Here is a 27774-nt window from a genome sequence, read left to right as displayed (position 1 = left end):
AAATGCATCGGGGTATTCATGTGGATATTAATTTGATGATACGCCATTCATCTGGGGGCCCTTTTTTAGCCATGGTTGATGTTTTATGCCGATGTCTGTTACACGTGAACCAGAGTCTGTATTTTATATTAAATTTGTTGTATATTCGAATTCCATATGAACTTGACTTATTTTATTGTTACAATAATAATAATGTATTGCTGCCTAAAAAACCCCCCGGGGAATTTTTGTCTTTTTTGTATTATACTTTTGGGTTGTGCAGCCTTGGGGTGCTCTCGCTTATGTGTTTTCTCCATTGTTTTCACCTCAATGCATTGAACAGCAGGCAGCACTGGGCCCCCTCTCAGTCGGGCGGGGATGCTGTATACTGCGTGGTAGGCCGCGACCTCACTCTTCTTGCGCGGAGAGATCCCTCTCACACGAGGCCCGGGAAGAAGAGACCCTGGGGCGGATCTCCGGTTTCTTTTATAGCTCTTCCCAGCAATCTCCCTGATGGTAGCAAAGGTCCCTGGGATATGTAGTCCGGGTGTATAGTCACGCAGGGGAGCAGCCATCTGGGGGAACTACCAATCCCACAATCCCTTTGGTTGGGCTCACAAATAGTGATGTCAGTTTAATAACTCTGGGCACTAGGGGGACAATGTGATATACAGATAGAGCCGGGAATAGCTGTTCGTTGCAATCGTAGTCCATATTGCTACATTTTTATTGAAAATTAAACATCAAAGAAACAGACATTGCGTCAGCCAGCAAGGCCAATGTCAGTACATCACGAGGAAGTAACAAGTTCAAAGTAAGCCAATGTAGTTAGGGTTACAGGTAGGTGATAGAGGACAAAACCAACTTTGGGAACAAATAATGTGGATGTAAATGTAGAGGGACCCTACATTGCACAGGGAATTTATATACAGAACATTAATAAAGACGTGATGGGTGGGGGTATAGAATCAAAATCAGGAGTTAACAGCCGATCATCCAATGGAGATCAAAACTGCCACCCCAGGGGGATCAAACTGTGAAAAGGAAGACCACCATGCTTCCCAATACTTTTGGCAAAATAGTACACATATAGTAAGTGGGCGGTGAATGTGCTTTATTCTTCCAGGTGTCGGCACTATGCTGGTGATCCAGGATCCTCCATTTCTCAACCTGTCTGTCGGTGACACGGCCCGGATGTTCTGTGATGTGAAGAATGTCAAAGTGGGGGGGACTGTGAACCATTCCTGGAATTTAAATGGATCCTGGGAATATCTGGAGAACTCATCCCGAATGGCGGTCACCCCCAACTCCCTCACCATCTCCTCTGTCACCCCTGATAACTCCGGACTTTACATCTGCACAGTGCGGGACAACAACCTGCGTCCATACCGTGGGAACGGGACATATCTGTCAGTCGTCACAGGTAAGAAACTATTTCAGTCATTGTCTAATAATAACCAACCAGTCACATTGCTACCCAATCCACAATCAGACACAGTCCACACCCCCAGGGAGCTCTCTTAAGAGATTTTGTACTTTTCAGTTTTAGTAAATCAATCCTACTCACACTATTATTATTATACATTTATATATAGCTCTGACATATACCGCAGTGCTGTACAGAGAGCACTGAGCCAGTCCCATCAGTCTCTGTACCAGAGGAGCTTACACTCTAATGTCTCCTCTTTTGGTGACGTAGACCAGTATCTGGACAAGGTCCCTTAACACCCCAAGGCAAAAAGGACAAAGTGCGCCCCCCCCCCCCCCAGGTGTGAACTACTTCAGCATAATAGGTTTCAGTTCCTGCTGAAGCGCCCAAGGCGGCTGCCTCTTCTGCCCGGTCTTGATATAGACACAGACTGTTGGGCCAATGTGAATGACAGTCAGTAAGTTTTGGGTTTGATGGAAGAAGCTGAACCAAGCTAGAAGAAACCCCCCACCCTCCTCCACGCGCGTGCGAGAAGGACAGCCTTCTTACCTGCCCGGGATGACACTCCGATCTCCCCTGTCCGAGCCCGGGAGTGCCGGCCGGAGGAGAAGACCGACCAACCCACCACCTCCCACTGTGACCATGGATGGCTCTTCACAGTGGCAGGTGGTGGGTTGGTCGGTCTTCTCCTCCGGCCGTGCTCTCCTCTCTCCTCCTCCTCCTAGGAGTCCAATAGGATTGCCAGGCGTTTTGGTCAATCGGGAAACAAGTCTCATGACCTGCTTCCTGATTGGCGGAGAGGCGATTCAGTGTAAAAATAGTGAATATTCATTCGCTATTGTCACACAAATGCTTGGGCTGGGAGTGCAGTGCTCTGCGCCCTGAGACCACCCTTTTTTGAAGTCAAATAGAGCCTCTGGCTCTAATCACGTGCTTAAAAAAAAGAAAAAAACACCCTCCCTCATTGGCATCCATGCATCCGACCCCCTGTATGTGGATTAGGGGGCCGGGCGCATGGCTGGGGGGGCGCCCATGAGCCCCTAGTGGACGATGCACCACTGTTCTCAATACTAATTACTTATCTAAGCTGCTGCAGTCACACATCCTATCAGTATACAGTATATTTTATTGTAATTAATAAATGAAAATGTTTATTTTCTTCTATTTTTTTCCCCTAGCATTAACCACCACGGTCACAACTAACATTACTCAGCATAGAAATGAATCTCCCAGCAATGATTATCTCTACCTGTACTCTCTGATACCCCTCATCCTCCTCTGCTTGGTGGTGATCCTGTACTGGAGATGTGCCGCTAGAAGAGGTGAGGAAGACAAATTCTTCATGTCAGATGATTTATAATTAAAATGAATTGGATATCCTGGAACCCACAATGATAATGACTCTTTCTGCTTCTAATAATTAAAGCAATAATTACTTCCTAAACTAGTTTACAATTCTTTGCTCATAGGAGTTGTCATTGTCATTGCATTCATGTTTATATTTTCCCCATTGTCTATGTGACAGATTTATAAATATGTCCTTCTCTCCTTTTCTTTTCTCTCCTTCCAATTTTATAGGTAATGGTATGTAATATATATATATATATATATATATATATATATATATATATACTCACACCGTTGTGCTCATAAGTTTACATACCCTGGCAGAATTTATGATTTCTTGGCCATTTTTCAGAGAATATGAATGAGAACACAAAAACTTTTCTTTCACTCATTAATAGTGTTTCGCTGAGGCCATTTATTATCAATCAACTGTGTTTACTCTTTTTAAATCATAATGACAACAGAAACTACCCAAATGACCCTGATCAAAAGTTTACATACCCCGGTGATTTTGACCTGATAACATGCACACAAGTTGACACAAAGGGGTTTGAAAGACTATTAATGGTAACCATCCTCACCTGTGATCTGTTGGCTTGTAATTATTGTGTGTGTATAAAAGGTCAATGAGTTTCTGGACTCCTGATCAGTGGCATAGCGTGGGTTGTCAGCACCCGGGGCAGGGCAAGAAATTTGCGCCCCCTAACCTAGCGGACCTTTAGCACTCCCTGAGTCCCTACAGTAGTACTGACCAACCTGATTCCTACACCGACCAACCTGACCACTATACTAACCCACACCTCCCAACATTTTGAGATGGGAATGAGGGACACCTACTTGCAAACATATGTAGGCAGAGGACACGCCCCCCTGACACACCCCCTTAAAGGAGAATTAACCAAAAAAAAAAGTTAATTAAATGCACAAGGACTTTTTTTTTACCACTCCTATTCCTTTATATTGGCTTTTAAATTTACAAATGCAGCCATTTAGAAATTGGATGAAAGGTTTAGCACTGAGAAACAATTGTGAAAGATAAAAAGTGCATTTTAGATACTATATAGATCAGACCAAAGTGAGGGACAAATGAGGGGCAAAGAGGGACAGAGGGACATTGCTCCAAATCAGGGACAGTTGGGAGCTATGCTAACTTACCTGATTCCTATACTGACCACTACACTGACCTACCTGATTCCTACACTGATCTACCTGACCACTACACTGACCAACCCAATTCCTACACCGACCACTACACTGACCAACCCAATTCCTACACCGACCACTACACTGACCAACCCAATTCCTACACCGATCACTACCTTGACCTAACCAATACCTACACTGACCAGTACACTGACCAACCCGATTCCTACACCGACCACTACACTGACCAACCTGATTCCTACACCGACCACTACACTGACCAACCCAATTCCTACACCGATCACTAACTTGACCTAACCAATATCTACACTGACCAATACACTGACCAACCCGATTCCTACACCAACCACTACACTGACCTACCTAATTCCTAAACCGACCACTACACTAACCTACCCGATTCCTACACCGACCACTACACTGACCAACCCGATTCCTACACCGACCACTACACTGACCTACCTGATTCCTACACCGACCACTACACTGACCAACCCAATTCCTACACCGACCACTACATTGACCAACCCAATTCCTACACCGATCACTAACTTGACCTAACCAATACCTACACTGACCAACCCGATTCCTACACCGACCACTACACTGACCAACCCAATTCCTACACCGACCACTACACTGACCAACCCAATTCCTACACCGATCACTACCTTGACCTAACCAATACCTACACTGACCAGTACACTGACCAACCCGATTCCTACACCGACCACTACACTGACCAACCTGATTCCTACACCGACCACTACACTGACCAACCCAATTCCTACACCGACCACTACACTGACCAACCCAATTCCTACACCGATCACTAACTTGACCTAACCAATATCTACACTGACCAATACACTGACCAACCCGATTCCTACACCAACCACTACACTGACCTACCTAATTCCTAAACCGACCACTACCTTGACCTAACCAATACCTACACTGACCAGTACACTGACCAACCCGATTCCTACACCGACCACTACACTGACCAACCTGATTCCTACACCGACCACTACACTGACCAACCCAATTCTTACACCGACCACTACACTGACCAACCCAATTCCTACACCGATCACTAACTTGACCTAACCAATATCTACACTGACCAATACACTGACCAACCCGATTCCTACACCAACCACTACACTGACCTACCTAATTCCTAAACCGACCACTACCTTGACCTAACCAATATCTACACTGACCAGTACACTGACCAACCCGATTCCTACACCGACCACTACACTGACCAACCTGATTCCTACACCGACCACTACACTGACCAACCCAATTCCTACACCGACCACTACACTGACCAACCCAATTCCTACACCGATCACTAACTTGACCTAACCAATATCTACACTGACCAATACACTGACCAACCCGATTCCTACACCAACCACTACACTGACCTACCTAATTCCTAAACCGACCACTACACTAACCTACCCGATTCCTACACCGACCACTACACTGACCAACCCGATTCCTACACCGACCACTACACTGACCAACCCAATTCCTACACCGACCACTACACTGACCAACCCAATTCCTACACCGATCACTAACTTGACCTAACCAATACCTACACTGACCAACCCGATTCCTACACCGTGCACTACACTGACCTACCTAATTCCTACACTGACCAATACACTGACTAACCCGATTCCTACACGACCACTACGCTGACCTACCTAATTCCTAAACCGACCACTACACTAACCTACCCGATTCCTACACCGACCACTACACTGACCAACCCGATTCCTACACCGACCACTACACTGACCAACCCGATTTCTACACCGACCACTACACTAACCAACCCGATTCCTACACTGACCACTATATTGACCTACCCAATTCCTACACCGACCACTACACTGACCAACCCGATTCCTACACCAACCACTACACTGACCAACCCGATTCCTACACCGACCACTACACTAACCAACCCGATTCCTACACTGATCACTACACTGACCAACCCAATTCCTACACCGACCACTACACTGACCTAACCGATACCTACACTGACCAATACACTGACCTACCTGATTCCTATACCGACCACTACACTAACCTACCTGATTCCTATACTGACCACTACACTGACCTACCTGATTCTTACACGACCACTACACTGACCTACCTGATTCTTACACGACCACTACACTGACCTACCTGATTCCTACACCGACCAATACACTGACCTACCTGATTCCTACACTGACCTACCTGATTCCTACACCGACCACTACACTGACCTACCTGATTCCTACACCGACCAATACACTGACCTACCTGATTCTTACACTGACCTACCTGATTCCTACACCGACCACTACACTGACCTACCTGATTCCTACACCGACTAATACACTGACCTACCTGATTCCTACACTGACCTACCTGATTCCTACACCGACCACTACACTGACCAACCCAATTCCTACACCGACCACTACACTGACCAACCCAATTCCTACACCGATCACTAACTTGACCTAACCAATACCTACACTGACCAATACACTGACCAACCCGATTCCTACACCGTGCACTACACTGACCTACCTAATTCCTACACTGACCAATACACTGACTAACCCGATTCCTACACGACCACTACGCTGACCTACCTAATTCCTAAACCGACCACTACACTAACCTACCCGATTCCTACACCGACCACTACACTGACCAACCCGATTCCTACACCGACCACTACACTGACCAACCCGATTCCTACACCGACCACTACACTAACCAACCCGATTCCTACACTGACCACTACACTGACCAACCCAATTCCTACACCGACCAGTACACTGACCTAACCGATACCTACACTGACCAGTACACTGACCTAACCGATACCTACACTGACCAATACACTGACCTACCTGATTCCTATACCGACCACTACACTAACCTACCTGATTCCTATACTGACCACTACACTGACCTACCTGATTCTTACACGACCACTACACTGACCTACCTGATTCTTACACGACCACTACACTGACCTACCTGATTCCTACACCAACCAATACACTGACCTACCTGATTCCTACACTGACCTACCTGATTCCTACACCGGCCACTACACTGACCTACCTGATTCCTACACCGACCAATACACTGACCTACCTGATTCCTACACTGACCTACCTGATTCCTACACCGACCACTACACTGACCTACCTGATTCCTACACCGACTAATACACTGACCTACCTGATTCCTACACTGACCTACCTGATTCCTACACCGACCACTACACTGACCTACCTGATTCCTACACCGACCACTACACTGACCTACCCAATTCCTACACCGACCACTACACTGACCTATCTGATTCCTACACCGACCACTACACTGACCTACCTGTTTCCTACACCAACCACTACACTGACCTACCTGATTCCTACACTGACCTACCTGATTCCCATACTGACCACTATACTGACCTACCCGATTCCTACACTGACCTACCTGATTTCTACACTGTCCACTACACTGACCACTACACTACCTGATTCCTACACTGTCCACTACACACATTATTATTGCTCACTGTCTGGTTGCTAGACGATACTGCACATAATTACCGCTCACCAATTGGTTGCTGAAGGTTACTGCACATCATTACCACTCATGGGTTGCTAAAGGTTACTGCACATTATTAATCCTCCCTAATTGGTTGCTAGACATTGCAGCACATCATTACGGCTCACTGATTAGATGCTAGAGGTTACAGCACATCATTACAACCCACTGATTTGTTGCTTAATGTTACAGCACATCATCTCACTGCCTGTACACCACAGACTGCGGAAGTGACAGGAACCACCAATAGACAAAAAATAAGAACTATAACTAATTATTAGCAATGAGGGTTGAGGGGTGCGCTGTGTATGGAGTGCAAGGTTGAGGGGTGCGCTTTGTACGGAATGCAGGGTTCAGAGCTGCGCTGTGTATAGAGTGCAGGGTTGAGAGGTGCGTTGTGTACGGAATGCAGGGTTGAGGGGGTGCTCTGTGTACGGCGTGCAGGGTTGAGGGGAGTGCGCTGTGTGTGGCATGCAGGGTTGAGGTGGGTGCACTGTGGGTGGCATGCAGGGTTGAGGGGAGTGCACTGTGTGTGGCTTGCAGGGTTGAGTGGGTGCGCTGTGTGTGGCTTGCAGGGTTAAGGGGTGTGCACTGTGTGTGACTTGCAGGATTGAGAGGAATGCGCTGTGTGTGGCTTGCAGGATTGAGGGTAGGGTTGCCACCTCATCCCTTTAAAACCGAACACATATGAATTACACAGGTTCTGTGGCTGATTAAGGTGGTAATGAAAATCACTTGGTGCCTTATCTGCATTAAATTAGCCTCAGAACCTGTGTAATTCATATGTGTTCAAGTTTAAAGGGATGAGGTGGCAACCCTAGTTGAGAGGGGTGCTCTGTGTGTGGCTTGCAGGGTTGAGGGGGTGTGCTGTGTGTGACTTGCAGGGTTGAGGGGGGTGCGCTGTGTCTGGTTTGCAAGGTTGAGGGGGTGCGCTGTGTGTGACTTGCAGGGTTGAGGGGGTGTGCTGTGTGTGGCTTGCAGGGTTGAGGGGGTGCAATGTGTGTGGCTTGCGGGGTTGAGGGCGGTGCGCTGTATGTGGTTTGCGTTTCTGGATTCATGGGAAAAGCAAAAGGATTGTCAAAGGATCTGCGGGAAAAGGTAGTTGAACTGTATAAAACAGGAAAGGGATATAAAAAGATATCCAAGGAATTGAGAATACCAATCAGCAGTGTTCAAACTCTAATCAAGAAGTGGAAAATGAGGGGTTCTGTTTAAACCAAACCACGGTCAGGTAGACCAACTAAAATTTCAGCCACAATTGCCAGGAAAATTGTTCGGGATGCAAAGAAAAACCCACAAATAACTTCAGGTGAAATACAGGACTCTCTGAAAACATGCGGTGCGGCTTTTTCAAGATGCACAATAAGGAGGCACTTGAAGAAATATGGGCTCTCCAAATGTAGTGTTTATGGTTGTGGCCAAAAAGCGCAATTTTGGTCTTATAGCTCCAAATGACTTTGTGCCAGAAAGTTTGAGGCTTGTCTCTGTGCTGTTTGGCGTATTGTAAGCGGGATACTTTGTGGCATTTGCGTAGTAATTGCTTTCTTTTGGCATGGTCGAGTTGTCAGAAGAAAGCCATTACTACGCAAATGCCACAAAGTATCCCGCTTACAATACGCCAAACAGCACAGAGACAAGCCTCAAACTTTGTGGCACAAAGTCATTTGGAGTGATGAGACCAAAATTAAGCTTTTTGGCCACAACCACAAACACTACATTTGGAGAGGAGTCAACAAGGCCTATAATGAAAGGTACACCATTCCAACTGTGAAACACGGAGGTGGATCGCTGATGTTTTGGGGATGTGTGAGCTACAAAGGCAAAAGGAATTTGGTCAAAATTGTTGGCAAGATGAATGCAGTATGTTATCAAAAAATACTGGAGGAACATTTGCATTCATCAGCCAGGAAGCTGCGCATGGGACGTACTTGGACATTCCAACATGACAATGATCCAAAACACAAGGCCAAGTCCACATGTCATTGGCTACAGCAGAATAAAGTGAAGGTTCTGGAGTGGCCATCTCAGTCTCCTGACCTCAATATCATTGAGCCACTCTGGGGAGATCTCAAACGTGCCGTTCATGCAAGACAGACCAAGAATTTACAGGAACTGGAGGCTTTTTGCCAAGAGAAATGGGCAGCTTTACCATCTGAGAAGATAAAGAGCCTCATCCACAAATACCACAAAAGACTTCAAGCTGTCATTGATGTTAAAGGGGGCAATATACAGTATTAAGAACTGGGGTATGTAAACTTTTGATCAGGGTCATTTGGGTATTTTCTGTTGCCATTATGATTTAAAAAGGAGTAAACACAGTTGATTGATAATAAATGGTTTCAACCAAACACTAACCATGAGTGAAAGAAAAGTTTTTGACTTATCATTCATATTCTCTGAAAAATGGCGAAGAAATCATAAATTCTGCCAGGGTATGTAAACTTATGAGCACAACTGTATATATGTATGTAGCGGTACCCCCGTAGGAGCTGCTAAGTATTGTGGTCCCTCTGTCCCCCTGCCCAGCCAGGCACACACTCTTTCACTCCTCAGAGACAATAAAGCAGTCCTTGCATTTTGTTTTTGCTTGTTTTATTGAGGGATACTAAACTTGGATAGGGATGGGGACTTATGAGATGCCCAGCTGGTCAAAACATTGCAAATTGGGACTTTATATACATCCTGTATATACATCCCTCCTTTTCTCCTCCTGCACATTACTTCCTCTCTTCTGAGTATCACTCCATACTCCTCCTGCACATCGCTTCCTATCTTTCCTTCTCCAGACTAACTCGCACTGTAGGCCTGACAGTGGCTCAGCCAGGCCCAAAGCTAAGGCCCTGTACAGTCAGGGACCGAGGGCCCCTATGGTGTAGCAAAATAGTAAAGTCCCAGTGCTAGCTGTCCCTGTGACTACTGCTCCCAGCACCACCTCTTCAGGCACTGCCAGCCCTCCTGGCTGCAGCTGCCCCTTTCCACTGCCCATGCCACCACAATCCTCTTCACTGGCTCTGCACCCATCCCAGATTGCTCAATCTCAGTCCTCTTAGGTGTGCCTCCCCAGTCCTCCCGATTGTATAACACTCACCAGCCCTCCTGGCTGCAACTGTGGAACTCCTGGAGACTTGCCCGGCGGTATTCTTCCACTGTCCTCTCTTGCTCCTCCTGTGCCTCCTGTCCAGGACACCTTCACGTTTACTTGGATGGCCCCGTCTGCACCGGAGCCCAGGCCCAAGGTCAACCCCCTCCCCCCAGACTGGGGAGCTCCCTCAAAGGTCCCAACAGCCTAACACTCCATCTCCACTCTTCCACCCGATCAACTCCTCCCCAGCTGAGCTGACCCTGGGTATTTAAGGAGGCCTGCCCCCTGCCAATCCACGTTGGGGGTTGGTCAGGGCTCCGTAGAACACCCCAGGTGGCTCCACATTCCCTCCAGCCTCTCTCTTTCTAGAAAGTGCTAGAAGATTCTAGAAATAAGTAGGAGGTCCTAGTGATGCCACCGGTGAGTCACCCAGCACTGCTCTGAGCCGCTCCCAACCCAGATCACAAAACACACAAAGGCTTAGCTACCAGCCAAGCCTGGAAATTCACATGTACTAGCAAAAAACCTGCATTATTTCCCTAGCACACTAGAGGGTGCTACATAGGTAGGTCCCTATATATTTGGACACAGGCACAATTTTCATACTTTTGGCTCTGTATGCCACCAGAATAAATTAAGACGAAACAATCCAAAATGAATTTGAAGTGCAGACTTTCACCTTTATATCAAGGGGATGAACCTAAATATCTAGTACACATTTTAGGAACTGGAACCATTTTTATACACAGTCCCTCCACTTTCAGGGGCTCAAATGTAATTGGACAAATGAATATAATCATAAATAAAATGTTTATTTTTAATATTTTGTTGAGAATCCTTTACTGGCAATGACTGCCTGAAGTCTGGAACCCATGGACATTACCAAAGACTGGCTGTCCTCCTTTCTGATTCTTTGCCAGGCTCTAACTGCAGCTGTCTTCAGTTGTTCTTTGCTTGTGGGTCTTTCTGCCTTTAGTTTTGCCAAGCAAGTGAAATGCTCAGCTGGGTTGGGATCCTTCAAAATATTGTGGGTTACATAGTTTCATAGTAGGTAAGGTTGAATAAAGACAAAAGTCCATCCAATTCAACCTGTGTAGGTGTACGCGTGTCAGTGTCTAATTCTTTCCCATATCCCTGTATGCTGTGTTCTTAAAGATGCACATCCAAGAGTCTTTTAAAAATTATCCATACTCCCCACAGCCACCACCAATTGAAGAAGAGACTTCCACAGCCTTATTGCCCTGACAGTGAAAAACCCCCTGTGCAGTTTAAGTTTAAACTGCTTCTCCTCCAATCTCATAGTGTGGCCCTTTGTCTTCGTACACTCCATGAGACTGAATCGTTTTTTTCCTATGCTGGGATCACCATTGAGGTATTTGTAAATCGCTACCATGTCTCCTCTCAAGCGTCTCTTCTCCAGCGAGAATTAAGGTCCTCCACTCTCCTTTTTAGTTTTGTTGCCCTTCTTTGGACTCTCTCCAGCTCCAGCACATTCCTTCTGAGCACTGGTGACCAGAACTGGACGGAGAACTTCAGATGTGGTCTAACCAGAGTTTTATAAAGTTCTATCTCTGAAGTGTATCCTTTTTTTATGCATGCTAATATTTTGCCGGCTTTGGTAGCTGCAGCTTGACATTGCATGTGATTGCTCAGTCTATCTTCCACTAGGACCCCCAGATCTTCCTCCATCCTTGATTCCCCCAGCAGTTCTCCCTCTAGTGAGTAGTTTTCATTTATGTTTTTTGCCCCAAGTGCATTAAACCTGATTTGCCATGTAGTTGCCCACTCCATTATTTTGTTCAGGTCTTTCTATAAAATGTCTGTATCCTGATGTGACGTTATTGCTCTGCTTAATTTTGCGTCGTCCGCAAAAACTGAGATTGAGCTGTTTATCCCATCTTCTAGAGGGTTTCTTTTGCAGTGTGTTTTGGATCATTGTCCATCTGTACTGTGAAGCGCCGTCCAATCAACTTTGCTGCATTTGGCTGAATCTGGGCTGACAGTATATCTCTAAACACTGCAGAATTCACCCGTCTGCTTCTGTCCTCTGGCACATCATCAATAAACACCAATGACCCAGTGCCACTGGAAGCCATGCATGCCCATGTCATCACACTGCAAGCTCCACCATGTGACCACAGATGATGTTGTGTGCTTTGGATCACGAGCTGTTCCAAGCCTTCTCCACACTTTTTTCTTCCCGTCATTCTGGTACAGATTAATCTGAGCTTCATCCGTCCAAAGAATACTTTTCCAGAACATGGTCTGGCTTTTTTTTAGATGTTTTTTGGCAAAGTCTAATCTGCAGGGGCAGGCCGCCCCCCCCCCCCCCCCCATCCATCACATCCTTCTCTATCCATGCATCCAGCCCCTTTCAGGACACTGGCGCATGGATTCCAATGCGAGGGTCTGTTATTTTGAAGCACCAATTAGAGCCAGAGGCTCTAATAGGCCTCAATATAGGGTGGGCTTGGGTCGGAGGAGAGTGTGCTCCAATCCCATCCAGGTGTGTTACAACAGCTGTTGTAACACTGATCCTCCACCCGACCAATCGGGAAGTGGGTTTTAACACTGGTCACCTGATTGGCTGAACCTCCCAGGAGATCCTATTGGTTGCCTAGGAGGAGGAGGGGAGGAGCTGGAAGCCGCCATGGAAGAGAGGACTCTGAGCTCGCAGCACCATCCCCGCGCCACCCGCCACAATGGGGTAAGTGCCAGACCGACTGATAAACAGCGGGGGGGGGGGGGAGCCGCTCGGGGAGGGGACAGGTGGTTGTTTGCACCAGCCGCAACTGCTAATCTGGCTTTTCTATTCTTCAGGCTTATGAATGGTTTGCACCTTGTGGTGAACCCTCTGTATTTGCTCTCCTGAAGTCTTCTCTTGATTGTAGACTTTAGCAATGATACGCCCACCTCCTGGAGAGTGTCCTTCACTTGTCTGAATGTTTTGAATGGGTTTTTCTTTACCATAGAGAGGATCCTGCCATCATCCACCACTGTTGTCTTCCGTGGACGTCCAGGCCTTTTTATGTTGCTGAGCTCACCAGGGCGTTCTTCTTTCCTCAGAATGTACCAAACTGTTGATTTGGCCACTCCTAATGTTGCTGCTATCCCTCTGATGGATTTTTTTCGTTTTTGAAGCCTTACAATGGCCTGTTTCACTTGCATGGACAGCTCCTTTGAATGCATGATGTCGGTTCACAGCAATAGATTCCAAATGCAAATACCACACTAAAGCCTCGTACATACGCTTAGATTTTCGGACGTCCGTTTTTTGTAGCATGCTAGTCTCATGTGAAGAGGTTACTCACAAAAACGACAGAATACAACGTCAGAAGTGATGTAATGTGGTGAATAGTTTTGTATGTGTTCTTTCGAAAACTGTACTAATGAAATGAAAATCAGATGTTGGGTTCACACCCGCCAAAAATTTTATAATCTGCATATCCAGCTTTTGTTTGACGAAAAAAGTGAAATCAGCTGTCAAAAGCACCGAACCAACGATCCGAAAATCGGCAGACAGCTCGTCGTACGAATTTTCCATCCGATTTTTGTATCGTGTGTACGGGCCTTTGGGATCAACTCCAGACCTTTTACCTGCTTAATTGATGAAGAAATAACGAAGGAGTAGCCCACACCTGGCCGTGAAACAGCTTTTGATTAAATTGGTCCCTTGAAACAGGGGGGGTTGGCTATTCTTAAGAGCTGTAATTCCCAAACCCTTCCTCTGATTTGGATGTATATACCCTCAAATTAAACCTGAGAGTGTGCACTTTCAACCCATATCCATTATATAGCTATAGCTTGAACATATTAATTTTGGTAAATACCTGAAAAAAAAATTGTGCCCGTGTCCAAATATATATGGATATATATATATATATACACATATATATATGTGTGTGTGTGTATATGTATATATTTTTTTAGTAATTAAAAAAATAATAATTATAATATAAATATATAAATAAATAAAAATAATTATAATATAAATATATATATATATAAAATAATAATTATAATATAAATATATATATTTTTTTAATATATATATATATATATAATTATAATATATAAATAAATTATATATATATATTTTACACCCCAAGGTGTCTTTTCCGTGTAGCATTTTTGCATTATTAAGTTTTTTTTTTTTTTATACAACTGAGCACTTTTTATATGTTCTTTATAAAAATAAAAAAAAAGTGATTCCTTGTTGATGACATTCTCAACATTTCACCTTATATTTATTCCCCCAGGATCCCAGATACCATCAGCTGAGAAGAGAGATGGAGAGACATGTACGCAGGTTAGTGGCAGAGCTCTTACCCACTAATCCATCACAGACAGTCCCTTAGTGCACCAAACCAAGTCAGCAGAATAAAAAAATAAAGCTTCACTAAAGTTTATCCATTTCTTACCATCTCTGAAAGTGGTTTTCCTAATTTTTAACAGATTCTGCATTCATAATAAACTAATAGCACAAGTTCTTTAATAAATGGACCCATTTAATTTATACGTTTCTTAAAGTGGAGTTCAGCCGAAAAAATAAATAAATGAAAAGTTAGCAGCTACAAATACTGCAGCTGCTGACTATTAATATAGGGACACTTACCTGCCCAGGGCGCCTGCGATGTCCTCACCCGAAGCTGATCTGTCCTTCGGCTCCCGGGTGGAGGCGCTGGCATCTTCGGTAAGGGAATCAGGCTTCACAGCCTGGTTCCCTACTGCAAATGCGCGAGTCGCAATGCACGATCCCACTGGTCCCTGCTGTCTTCTGGGACCTGTGTGTCTCCCAGAAGACAGCGGGGGACAGGATGGAGGAGGGGCCGGACATGGCGTAGATCGCTGCGGATACTGCTGCTATCTATGCCCGGAAGTGGGAGCAAATACCTGTATTAGACATGTATCTGCTCCCCCCTCCCCCCTCCCCCCTGAAAGGTGCCAAATGAGACACAGAAGGGGGGAGCAATCCGAAAAGCGGAAGTTCCATTTTTGGGTGGAACTCCGCTTTAAAGAGGAAATTCAGTTTAATACTGTACCTGCTGACTTTAAAAATCAGATACTTACCGGTGCCTGGGATCTAGTGCTGTCTTTCCGCTGCCGATTCTTCTCCACCACCATCTTGAATTCAGGAGCCGGCTGTGGCTTCCTGAGGAACATGTACCAATGCAAAAAAAAAAAAAAAACATTTTAAAAGCTATTTTGGCCAAGAGCAGGGTTTTTTTTAAATGTTTAAGATGAAAAATGCCCGATTCCTTTAAATAACATGCCAGGGGGTGTCCTCATCCTGCCTGTGAATGGGCATCTCTGTGATGTACAGAAAGTGCTGCAGCAGCGCTGACATTTTCAATGAAAAAAAAAGTGTTTAAAATTGCTGGCAATGACATTTCATTGACGGCTTCTTAAAAAAATATATTTGTATTTTGGGTGACCTCTCTGGAGTACCTTTGAGTCTGGTATGTATATAAAAAAAAAAAGTGAGGTTTCCCTAAAAATTTTCATAGCAGACCCTTAATTCAAGCATGCAGCCCGGTTGGCCAGGAAATGGGGGGATGAATGTGCAGCCCCCCCCCTTCCGAACCCTACAAAGTCACATGCCCTTAATATGGGGAGGTTTTGTGTCAGGAGGTTTCTTCTTCCCCAGCAAAGCACCTTGTCCCCATGTTGATGAAGACATGGGTCTCTTTCCCACAAAAGGGGAAGAGGGCCTTGTCTTTTTTAAGATGGGGACAAGGTGCTTTGCCAGGATGGCTCCTTGGCAAGATAAACCCCCCCCCCACCCCAAGTTGGGGGCATGTGGCCTGGTATGGTTCAGGAGAGGAGGCCACACACTTTCTGCTTTAGACACTGCAGGGTTTGCATTGTAGGCAAAGAAGATGAAACCCAAACTTTTCTTATGTTTGAATAGAAAATGTTACATTTGAGATGAATGGCCATCTACACAAGTCCTTAATATTAGTTTGCTTTGGTCTTCCTAGGAGAACGACGCTGGTGATCTCCATTATGCCACCATTTTGCATCATCCATCTGCTGGACAGAGGAGTGAGGAGAGAAATGGGAAGAAAAGGACTGATGTGGTAGAGTATGCTCCAGTGAGGATAGACATTCCTCACCAGCCCTTCACAGGTGACTCAACAGACAAGGACTTGGGCAACGGGTGTTATGCATCGCTGAGGAGGTCCACTCTGGATTCCAGACCCTTGGAGCAAAGTGGCACTTACCACGACTGGGAATAATCTGCCGACTTACCTCAGACAGACCAGTGACCAGAGTCCAGGCAAACTGTGAACTAAACCAAATTCAGCTTCTGTTCAACTGCCAACTGTCTTCAATTTTAAGGAACTCACCCAGTTTAGGATTGTCCCGGGATATTGTTTTACAACTGGAAACATACAAATTTCAAATAATTACCAACTTTACCATTTTACCTTCTTTGACTGCCTAGATTCACTTATTCTCATCACGATGACCGAGGACCGTATGTGTTCACTAATGGAAGATCAATATTTACCATGACGTATTTATATTTTCAATTTAGTATATTGTGTCTTAACAATAATCTGTAAATAGAGTGCTGTAAAAGAGATGCATTAGATCTAAATATTTTAGCGTTTTTGTTTTTGGTTCCATAGCTGAGCTATGGATCTAGTGTCTATTCTATTTGAATGATATACAACTTTAAATGAAAATGTAAAGCGGTTTTGTATTTATTTTCTTTTTTTACAGGTTATACTGTAAGCATTAACTGCAATGTGAATAATAATACTATAACTCGTCTAGAGTGCACTCTAGTAGGGATGAGCCGAACACCCCCCGGTTCGGTTCGCACCAGAACCTGCGAACGGACCGAAAGTTCGCACGAACGTTAGAACCCCATTGACGTTTATGGGACTCGAACGTTCGAAATCAAAAGTGCTCATTTTAAAGGCTAATTTGCATGGTATTGTCCTAAAAAGGGTTTGGGGACCCGGGTCCTGCCCCAGGGGACATGTATCAATGCAAAAAAAACTTTTAAAAACGGACGTTTTTTCGGGAGCAGTGATTTTAATGATGCTTAAAGTAAAAAAAAAAGTGAAATATTCCTTTAAATATCGTACCTGGGGGGTGTCTATAGTATGCCTGTAAAGTGACGCGTGTTTCCCATGTTTAGAACAGTCCCTGCACCAAATGTCATTTTTAAAGGAAAAAATCTCATTTAAAACTGCTTGCGGGTTTAATGTAATGTCGGGTCCTGGCAATATGGATGAAAATCAGTGAGACAAACGGCATGGGTACCCCCCAGTCCATTACCAGGCCCTTTGGGTCTTGTATGGATATTAAGAGGAACCCCGCACCCAAATTAAAATAAGGAAAGGTGTGGGGCCACCAGGCCCTAAATACTCTGAACAGCAGTATACAGGCGGTGCAAACAAGACAGGGACTGTAGGTTTGTTGTTAAGTAGAATCTGTTTGTCATTTTGAACGGGTACATTTTTAACGTGTTTAGCTCCAGCCAAAATATCTTTTTTAAGCTTTTTGGAAAACATAGGGAAGGTTTATCACCCCTGTGACATTTGTTTTGCTGTCTTTCCTACTCTTTAGAAGATTTCACCTCACTTTTTGTCCCAATGACAAATGTTTTTTGAGAATTTGGGGTTTTTTTGTGAAACAAGGATTGGTGATAAAGCATCAGTGGAAAGGAGAAATGTTTTTCCCATATTAACTCTTACAGGAGAGAATTTCCCTTCCTAGGGGTAGATTTCATCTCACTTCCGTTTGCAAGTAGGAGTCATTTGTAAGTTAGATGTTTGAAAGTAGGGGCCTGCCCTATATACTCAGCAGAAATTTGGGCCTTAGGTGTTGTTGTGGCCACAACAACGTAAGCCCTCACAGGGCCCTGCTGTGAAATATTAAATCAAGAATTGTAATTACATGCCCCTGTTGAACAGGGGCAGAAAAACTGGGCCTTTGGTGGTGGTGGTGCTGGTGCCACAACGCTGTAAGTCCTCACTCGCTCTTGGTGGGTGCAGAAATGGGCCCTGCTGTGAAATATTAGATCAAGAATTGTAATTACATGCCCCTGTTGAACAGGGGCAGAAAAATTGGGCCTGTGGTGGTGGTGGTGCTGGTGCCACAACACTGCAACCCCTCACAGACACTTTAGTTGGAACGCAGGAACGAGCCCTGCTGCAAAGTATTGCATCAAAAATAGTAATTACACGCCCCTGTTAAACAGGGGCAGAAAATTGGGCCTTAGGCACTGGTGCCACAACACTGCAACCCCTCACAGACACTCTAGTTGGAACGCAGGAACGAGCCCTGCTGCAAAGTATTGCATCAAAAATTGTAATTACACGCCCCTGTCAAACAGGGGCAGAAAAATTGTGCCTTAGGCACTGGTGGTGGCGCCCAGAACCAAAAATGTTCTTACAAGCTATCAGCGTGATGATTGAGGAGGAAGAGGATAATTACTCAGGGATAGTCACTCAGCATAGGCAGTCTTTGAAGGGATCTGAGATTTCAAAAAAAATTATTCGGTTACATCAGCATCAGGTGCTTGGTAGCTGGTGGTGATCCAAGACTCATTCATTTTTATGAAGGTCAGTCGATCGACCGAGTCGGTGGACAGACGCACCCTGTGATCGGTTACCACGCCTCCAGCAGCACTGAATGTGCGTTCCGAAAGAACGCTGGATGCAGGACAGGCCAGTAGCTCAATTGCATACTGTGCAAGCTCTGGCCAGTGATCCATCCTCAAGACCCAGTAACCCAGAGGATTTTCGGTGGGAAAGGTGTCCAAGTCTGATCTTGCCCCTAGGTATTCCTGTACCATGTAAAACAGACGCTGGCGATGGTTGCTGGAACCAATCATACCTTGGGGCTGCGGACCAAAAAATTGTCTGAACGCATCGGTCAGACGGCCACCTTCTCCACCGCTCCTTCTTTGACTGACCGAAGCCTCAGCAACACGTTGTCCAGAAACAGGAGTTTGTAACCTCCCAGTCTCTGGGAACGCGTTGCACAGACCTTTCTGCAAGGCCTCCCGAAGATGTTTCATCCTCTGCTCCCTCTGCGATGGCAAGATAAGGTCCGCAACCTTACCCTTGTAACGTGGATCAAGGAGGGTTGCCAGCCAGTATTGGTCCTTCTCCTTGATACCACGAATACGAGGATCCTTACGCAGGCTTTGCAGGATCAGGGAGGCCATGCAGCGTAGGTTTGCTGAGGCATTCGGTCCGGAATCCTCTGGGTCACTAAGGACGACATGGTCCGCAGCCACCTCCTCCCAGCCACGTACAAGTCCATGTGTTTCTTGGGACTGATCCCTTAAAGACTGCTGCTGATGCTGAGTGCTAGGCTCCACCTCCATACTGACACAATCTTCCTCCTCCTCCTCCTCCTCGTCCTCTTCCTGTGTGATCGGCGGGCACACGGGAACACTGTCTGGATAAAGGGGGCCTTGAGAGCTAAGGAAGTCCTCCTCTTCCTGCCTCTGTTCTGCCTCAAGTGCCCTGTCCATTATTCCACGCAGCGTGTGCTCCAACAGGTGGACAAGGGGGACAGTGTCACTGATGCATGCACTGTCACTGCTCACCATCCTCGTGACCTCCTCAAATGGTGACAGGACAGTGCATGCATCCCTGATCATGGCCCACTGGCGTGGGGAAAAAAAACCAAGCTCCCCTGACCCTGTCCTGGTGCCATAGTCGCACAGGTACTCATTGATGGCCCTCTGCTGCGTGTGCAGCCGCTGCAGCATGGCCAACGTTGAGTTCCACCTGGTGGGCATGTCACAGATTAGGCGGTTCTTGGGCAGGTTAAACTCCTTTTGGAGGTCCGTCAGCCGAGCACTGGCATTATATGACCGGCGGAAATGCACACAGACTTTCCTGGCCTGCCTCAGGACATCCTGTAAGCCCGGGTACCTGCCCAAGAACCGCTGCACCACCAAGTTAAGGATGTGAGCCAAACAGGGCACATGGGTCATTTGTCCCTGTCGGAGGGCAGAGAGGAGGTTGGTGCCATTGTCGCAAACCACCATTCCTGCCTTAAGTTGGCGTGGCGTCAACCACCTCTGAACCTGCCCCTGCAGAGCTGACAGAACCTCTGCCCCAGTGTGGCTCCTGTCCCCCAAGCACACCAGCTCAAGCACCGCATGGCATCTTTTGGCCTGCGTACTTGTGTAGCCCCTTGAATGGCTACGGAGCACCGCTGGTTCCAAGGACAAAGCACAGGAAGAGGCCATGGAGGAAGAAGAGGAGGGGGTGGAGGAGAGAGGTGTGTCACAATCATTAGCATTTTGGAGGCGTGGTGGCGGAACAACCTCCAACACTACTGCACCTTGTCCTGCATCCTTCCCAGCTGCCAGCAGAGTCACCCAATGCGCCGTAAAACTTAGGTAACGTCCCTGTCCATGCCTGCTGGACCATGAGTCAGCGGTAATATGCACCTTACTGCTGACCGCCCTGTCCAGCGAGGCATGGACATTGCCTTCCACATGCCGGTAGAGAGCCGGAATCGCCTTCCGTGAGAAAAAGTGGCGTTTGGGTACCTGCCACTGAGGAACCGCACATTCCACAAACTCACGGAAGGGGGCAGAGTCTACCAACTGAAAAGGCAGCAGTTGAAGTGCTAGCAATTTTGCCAAGCTAGCATTCAACCGCTGGGCATGTGGATGGCTGGGAGCAAACTTCTTTCGGCGGTGCAGCAGCTGGGGCAGGGAAATTTGCCTGGTACAATCTGACGTCGGTGTACCAAAAGCAGATTGACCACAAGTACTTGGCTGTGACACACCTAATTCTACACCTTCATTCCTCTCAGTGCAGGTCTCAGAGAGGACTAAAGGTATAGTGGGGTTGGAAATCTCAGCTGATGAGGAGCACGGAGAGGTCCTCTTTGTTCTTTGGTGTGGGTCTTTTAGATACGCTTGCCAACGAACTGCATGGCAGGTCAACATATGTCTGGTCAAGCATGTGGTACCCAAGCGGGAGATGTTTTGGCCACGCGAGATACGCTTGAGACATATGTTGCAAATAGCAGTGGTGCGATCTGATGCACTCGTCTCAAAAAAGGCCCACACCAAAGAACTTTTTGAATAACGCGCAGAGACTGCAGCGCCCTGCACATGTGGAGCTTTGGGGTGTGATGCAGTCAATGTGCTGCCCTTATGATGTGCCACCTCCTCCTCCTCTCTCCTATCAGGCACCCACGTTGAGTCAGTGACCTCATCATCCCCTCCCTCCTCATCACTGGAGCAAACCTGGCAGTATGCTGCAGCAGCGGGAGCATGACTGCCAGATTGCTGTCCTTCTTGGGCACCCCCTCTGTCCGTGCTCATGTTACTGCCTTCATCGAGCTCAGTATCATCATCAGAGCCTTCCAAACGCTGGGCATCCTCCTGGAGCATGTACCCAACACTGTGGTCAAACAGTTCGAGGGACTCCTCAGGAGGACATGGTGGGGCTAGGGAAGGAGTCACTGATGACATTGAGCCGAGGGAAGAGGCCGCTGCTTTGCCAGACAAAGTACCCTGGGCATGGGTGAGAGAGGATGAGGAGGATGAGGACGGCTTGGTCATCCACTCGACCAAGTCTTCCGCATGTTGCGGCTCAACACGGCCAGCTGCTGAAAAAAAGCCCAAGCGTGTCCCACGGCCACGTGCTGATGAGGATGCACCGTCTCCACGACCAGCACTAGACACAGAGCCTGCTTGCCCTCTCTTATTGACTTGTGACTGCCTGCCTCTCCTTCTTGGCCTTCCAGACATACTAATGGCCTGTAGCTGCACTAAGCTGGGATATATATATATATATATATATATATATATATATATATATATATATATGTACTGATACTGCAGCTAGCAAAATCAACTGCCTGCCTGTAGTATGAGAACACCACCAACCTTCTACAGGTAGCTTTAGCTGAACACTGTGAGGTGGACGCACCCCACTAACTTGTAGGTTTAGCTGAACACTGTGAGCAGGATGCACCCCACTAACTTGTAGGTTTAGCTGAACACTGTGAGGTGGACGCACCCCACTAACTTGTAGGTTTAGCTGAACACTGTGAGCAGGATGCACCCCACTAACTTGTAGGTTTAGCTGAACACTGTGAGGTGAACGCACCACACTAACTTGTAGGTTTAGCTGAACACTGTGAGCAGGACGCACTGCACTAACTTGTAGGTTTAGCTGAACACTGTGAGCAGGACGCACCCCACTAACTTGTAGGTTTAGCTGAACACTGTGAGCAGGACGCACCCCACTAACTTGTAGGTTTAGCTGAACACTGTGAGCAGGACGCACCGCACTAACTTGTAGGTTTAGCTGAACACTGTGAGCAGGACGCACCCCACTAACTTGTAGGTTTAGCTGAACACTGTGAGCAGGACGCACTGCACTAACTGTAAATAGTCTAGCTGCCTGACTGTGGTACTAATAGGATCAAAAGAACACCAGTAATTTTCTTCAGGTAGCTGTATATACTGTAACAAGACCAGCCTGCCTGTCAGTAAGAAGATAACAGGAACGGATCTAGCTGAACACTGTGAGCAGGACGCACTGCACTAACTTGTAGGTTTAGCTGAACACTGTGAGCAGGACGCACCACACTAACTTGTAGGTTTAGCTGAACACTGTGAGCAGGATGCACCACACTAACTTGTAGGTTTAGCTGAACACTGTGAGCAGGACGCACTGCACTAACTGTAAATAGTCTAGCTGCCTGACTGTGGTACTAATAGGATCAAAAGAACACCAGTAATTTTCTTCAGGTAGCTGTATATACTGTAACAAGACAAGCCTGCCTGTCAGTAAGAAGATAACAGGAACGGATCTAGCTGAACACTGTGAGCAGGATGCACTGCACTAACTGTAAATAGTCTAGCTGCCTGACTGTGGTACTAATAGGATCAAAGGAACACCAGTAATTTTCTTCAGGTAGCTGTAAATACTGTAACAAGACAAGCCTGCCTGTCAGTAAGAAGATAACAGGAACGGATCTAGCTGAACACTGTGAGCAGGACGCACCCCACTAGCTTGTAGGTTTAGCTGAACACTGTGAGCAGGACGCACTGCACTAACTTTAAATAGTCTAGCTGCCTGACTGTGGTACTAATAGGATCAAAGGAACACCAGTAATTTTCTTCAGGTAGCTGTAAATACTGTAACAAGACAAGCCTGCCTGTCAGTAGGAAGATAACAAGAACGGATCTAGCTAAACTGAATACAGTGTATATATATATATATGCAACACCTGGGATGCATATATATACACAATACACTGTAAGTGCAGCTAACTGACTGACTGTTCTGCCTAATCTATCTAACTCAAATCAAATGCCACTGTCTGTCTCTCTCTCTCCCTCTCAATGAACGCCGGAACACACACTACACAGGGCCGCCGTGCAGGCGGCCTGATATAGTGTGGGCGTGTACTAAATCCCCTGAGCCATAATTGGCCAAAGCCTCCTTGGCTTTGGCCAATTACGGCTCTCTCTACTGACGGCGCTGTGATTGGCCAAGCATGCGGGTCATAGTGCATGCTTGGCCAATCATCAGCCAGCAATGCACTGCAATGCCGCAGTGAATTATGGGCCGTGACGCGCCACACGAATTTGGCGCGAACGGCCCATAACGTTCGCAATTCGACGAACGATCGAACAGCCGATGTTCGAGTCGAACATGGGTTCGACTCGAACACGAAGCTCATCTCTACACTCTAGGAGAATGGCTAGGATATAGTGCAATGTCCCCGGAGAGCTACCTCTTACCATAAGCAATTGATTAAGGTCTCTATGCGGCAGCTGTAAAGAGACTCTTTACTCCTAGCTCTTCAGCCGGCTACAGTTGGTGCCCAGTTGTACTGTTGGTGCACGTGAGAATAGTCCCAGTCAACCCTGCAGACAGCAATAAGGCTACTATGTGGCTGTATGGATAGTTTCTAAGGGTCTCAGTCTGTCTTTCTCTCTAGCAGCAGATAGTAAATCCCAACAGGAGACCCTCACCAGCCCCAGTTATATTGCAGCTCACAATCCGGACCACTCTTTGCTCTGCACCTAGCTGACTCTGGCTGTTGGCACATCTGGACTTAGCACTTCAGGTCCTGTTGAGGCTACTGTTATGCAGCAGTGGTGGTGGTCACTGGACAGCGATGTGCACTCTCTGGGCTCTCTAATAGCAAGAGGAAGGTGACAACCTGAGAAAATGCAGCTCTTTACCCTCCTCCTGACAATCTCCCTCTGGCAAATGCAGTTCAAAAGCTCTTGATTACAGTAGAGTCTCTCTCCTCTGGACTACAGTGCCCACAGCACAATACTTGCCTGGCTCAGGGCAGCTGCAACCAGTGTTTCTCTCACTCTCTATTGTTAACCAGGCATCTGGCTACATACTCCCCCCACAAAAAAAAGAAGGAGGGGCAGAGTCCATCAACATATAATGTCCACAACTTTATATTAACCTAAATAAATGACTAAAAGCAAACTTATGTCAACATTTACACAAACCCAAATCATTTTCATTGATATACAAATTTAGCAAGGGAACCTCCCACCATTTGTCAGAAGGAGTGAGGTTCTCCAAGCCACTGATATTGGGAGGCCCACCTAGATGTGCCAGAGGGTGAGTCACCTTCCACTAAATCTGTAGTGGGAAGGATTAAAACTCCATGAGTCCTTTGCGTGGTGAAAATAACTTCCTCAGAAGTTTCACCTAAGGTATCAGATTTCAGTGATTTAGGGGGCCAAATAGTTTGCTTTGCCCTTTGTTCTTTCATCTAAAATGACTCTTTTCTGGTTTCATGGATGGCTGAGAAGTCTGTTCTCTTCTTGAGGGCCTTCTTGACTTTTCAGGGGTTGGCTCTGGGGTACAATTTCTTGAACCTCAGACCTGAGGGTTCCAGTTATTGTACTGGGAGGAGGAGTGGTAGTCCCTGACAGTGTAGATGGCCACAACCAGTCCATGTAGACATTTTCCTCCTCATTGCTTTCCTCTTCACCCGGTGCCAAGGACTGAGACCTGGTCACTGGGTGTGATCACTGAGAGACAGTTTGGGTAGGCCATTATTCTGGTTGTTGAGGCACACAAACTGCTTCTGCTAGTGGCAAGAGGTGGTTATGGTCTTTAATGGACCCGTTCTTAATTGTGGGTGAATCTAGTATACCATCAATCTAGGCAACTGCGTACAGATGATATAGGGCTGAGATTTCCACCGGTCTGCTAGCTTATGCTTCCCAGGGATTCCTCAGCAGCACTCTATCACTAGATTGTAGGTCCTACACCCTTACTTTCAGATCAGAGTTTCTTTTATTTTGCTGTCCTCGAGGCAGCCTGGGCTTTCTTGTATGCTGTTTTGAGATTCTTCCTTAAGCGGTCGACATATTCTCTATGGAAGGTCATCAAAGTTTGCCCTGAGGATGTGCCGACTGCTAGGTCGACTGGCACCGGGCCTACCCCCGGAATATGAGCATATAGGGGGAGTACGCCGTGTCATTGTTCTGTCCTGTAAAGGCATGTATGACTACTGATATATGCCAGCTCCAATGCTGTTTCTTCTCTTTCAAGAGATTCCTGATCATATCTAACAGAGTGTGATTGAATCGCTCTGCCTGTGGGTCTCCTTGCAGGTGGTAAGGAGTTGCTCTGGACTTCTGAATGCCCAATAAGTCTAAAACAGTCTCTTAATGAGTCTATTGTGAAAGTCCCTCCCTTGGTCAGAGTAAATGCATTGAGGCAGGCCGTAGTGGAAGAAGAACTTCTCTACCAGAACTTTAGCTACAGTAGATGTTTGCTGGTTTTTAGTTGGGAAGGGAGGGAGGTGAGCCGAGTGAGGAAAGTTGTCCTGGAGATTCACTTTGGTCCTCCTTCTTCCTGGCCACACAGGTTGACCTACTCAGTCTGCACTTCACGGCTACTGTTTCTCTTTTTATGTTTCCGAGAATTACCTGCTCATAGTTGCTGTTCCGGTACTGTGTCTTGGGTTTTGGGGAGAGGGATTTCCCTGCGCTGGGCGAGACTGCTGTAATAGCAGTCATCGTCATCTGGTAAGCAGACTACTTTACTCACCTTGGGTGTGAAGTCACACAGAGGATATTCTTTAAAATCTTCTTTTCCTGCATTTTCACGGATGGATGTAATTTCGCTGCTGATTTAAGGACTGGAAATCTAATGGGACTTTTTTTTCCTTTATATATATCACTTGTAAAGCATTTTTTCAAATACCCTGTTTCCTTGAAAATAAGACCTAGCGCGATTGTCGGTGATGGCTGCAATATAAGCCCTACCCCCCAAATAAGCCCTAGTTAAAGTCCTTGTAGGTCTTATTTTCAGGGTAGGGCTTATTTTCGGGGAAACAGCGTAGGGCTTATTGGGGGGGGGGGCTTATATTGCAGCCATTACTGACAATCACGCTAGGTCTTATTTATTTTCAGGGAAAACAGGGTATGTTTTGCTTGTTCAATACTGTTCACAATATCGTTCATATGATTATTTTTCACATGATAATTTACCATTGATCTATGCTGGTATCTTAATGAGGCTCTGCCTTAGTTTTCTCAGGTCTCATCCTGTTTTCTATATAAGTTTTTTTTTATTTCACGTTATTTTTAGCGCTGCATCCTTTGTGTTTTTACTTTAGTTGGGAAAGCCTGGGCATACTGGATATTTTCTTGTCCACTTGAATCGGGTTCCAGACATGGAAAATGAATGCACATCAGAAGAAAAGTATGACCAAAAAATAGCTGTTTTCTATACATCAGTCACAAACCCTCTAGCCCCTCACCACCTGTACATGGGAAACCTGGGTGACATATAAACCGACCACAATCCTCCAAGCTGGTGCCTTACACACTATATTTACAGAAACTACTGCAAATAATAACTATTTAGCTTACCAGCAATTTACTACGGCCTAATATGTGAACATAAACTACCTCCAGTGTTCTGATAGACATACTGAACATCTACGAGGACCAAAGAATAATTGGGGCAAAACTGACTTTTCTGGGTCACATGGATATTCATACACTAAATCTTTCAAGAATCGTTTTTTTCTAACTACTTGCCGACCAGCTGCCATCGTTATACGGCGGCGGGGTGTCTCCCCTGCACAAATCGCTGTAGCTGTACGGCAGGAGCGTGGC

The 27774-nt window shown here is 46.3% G+C and overlaps 1 protein-coding gene across 2 annotated transcripts in view; it reads left to right on the top strand.

Annotated features, from left to right (window-relative positions):
- Nucleotides 1-17340, top strand: part of LOC141130149 (uncharacterized) — a 52377-nt gene extending 35037 nt beyond the window's left edge. The window contains exons 2-5 of one of the 2 annotated variants that reach the window (XM_073618097.1): nt 1106-1402; nt 2587-2730; nt 14912-14961; nt 16634-17340. In XM_073618097.1, the coding sequence (XP_073474198.1) occupies nt 1106-1402; nt 2587-2730; nt 14912-14961; nt 16634-16891 (749 nt within the window). In that variant the 3' untranslated portion in view covers nt 16892-17340. The remainder of the gene's footprint in view (nt 1-1105; nt 1403-2586; nt 2731-14911; nt 14962-16633) is intronic. The other variant, XM_073618098.1, reaches the window with a different exon arrangement.
- The last annotated feature ends 10434 nt before the right edge of the window (nt 17341-27774 follow it).

The sequence above is a fragment of the Aquarana catesbeiana genome, linkage group LG02, assembly GCF_042186555.1.
Source record: "Aquarana catesbeiana isolate 2022-GZ linkage group LG02, ASM4218655v1, whole genome shotgun sequence".
NCBI lineage: Eukaryota > Metazoa > Chordata > Amphibia > Anura > Ranidae > Aquarana > Aquarana catesbeiana.
This window is presented reverse-complemented; position numbering and strand designations above follow the sequence as displayed.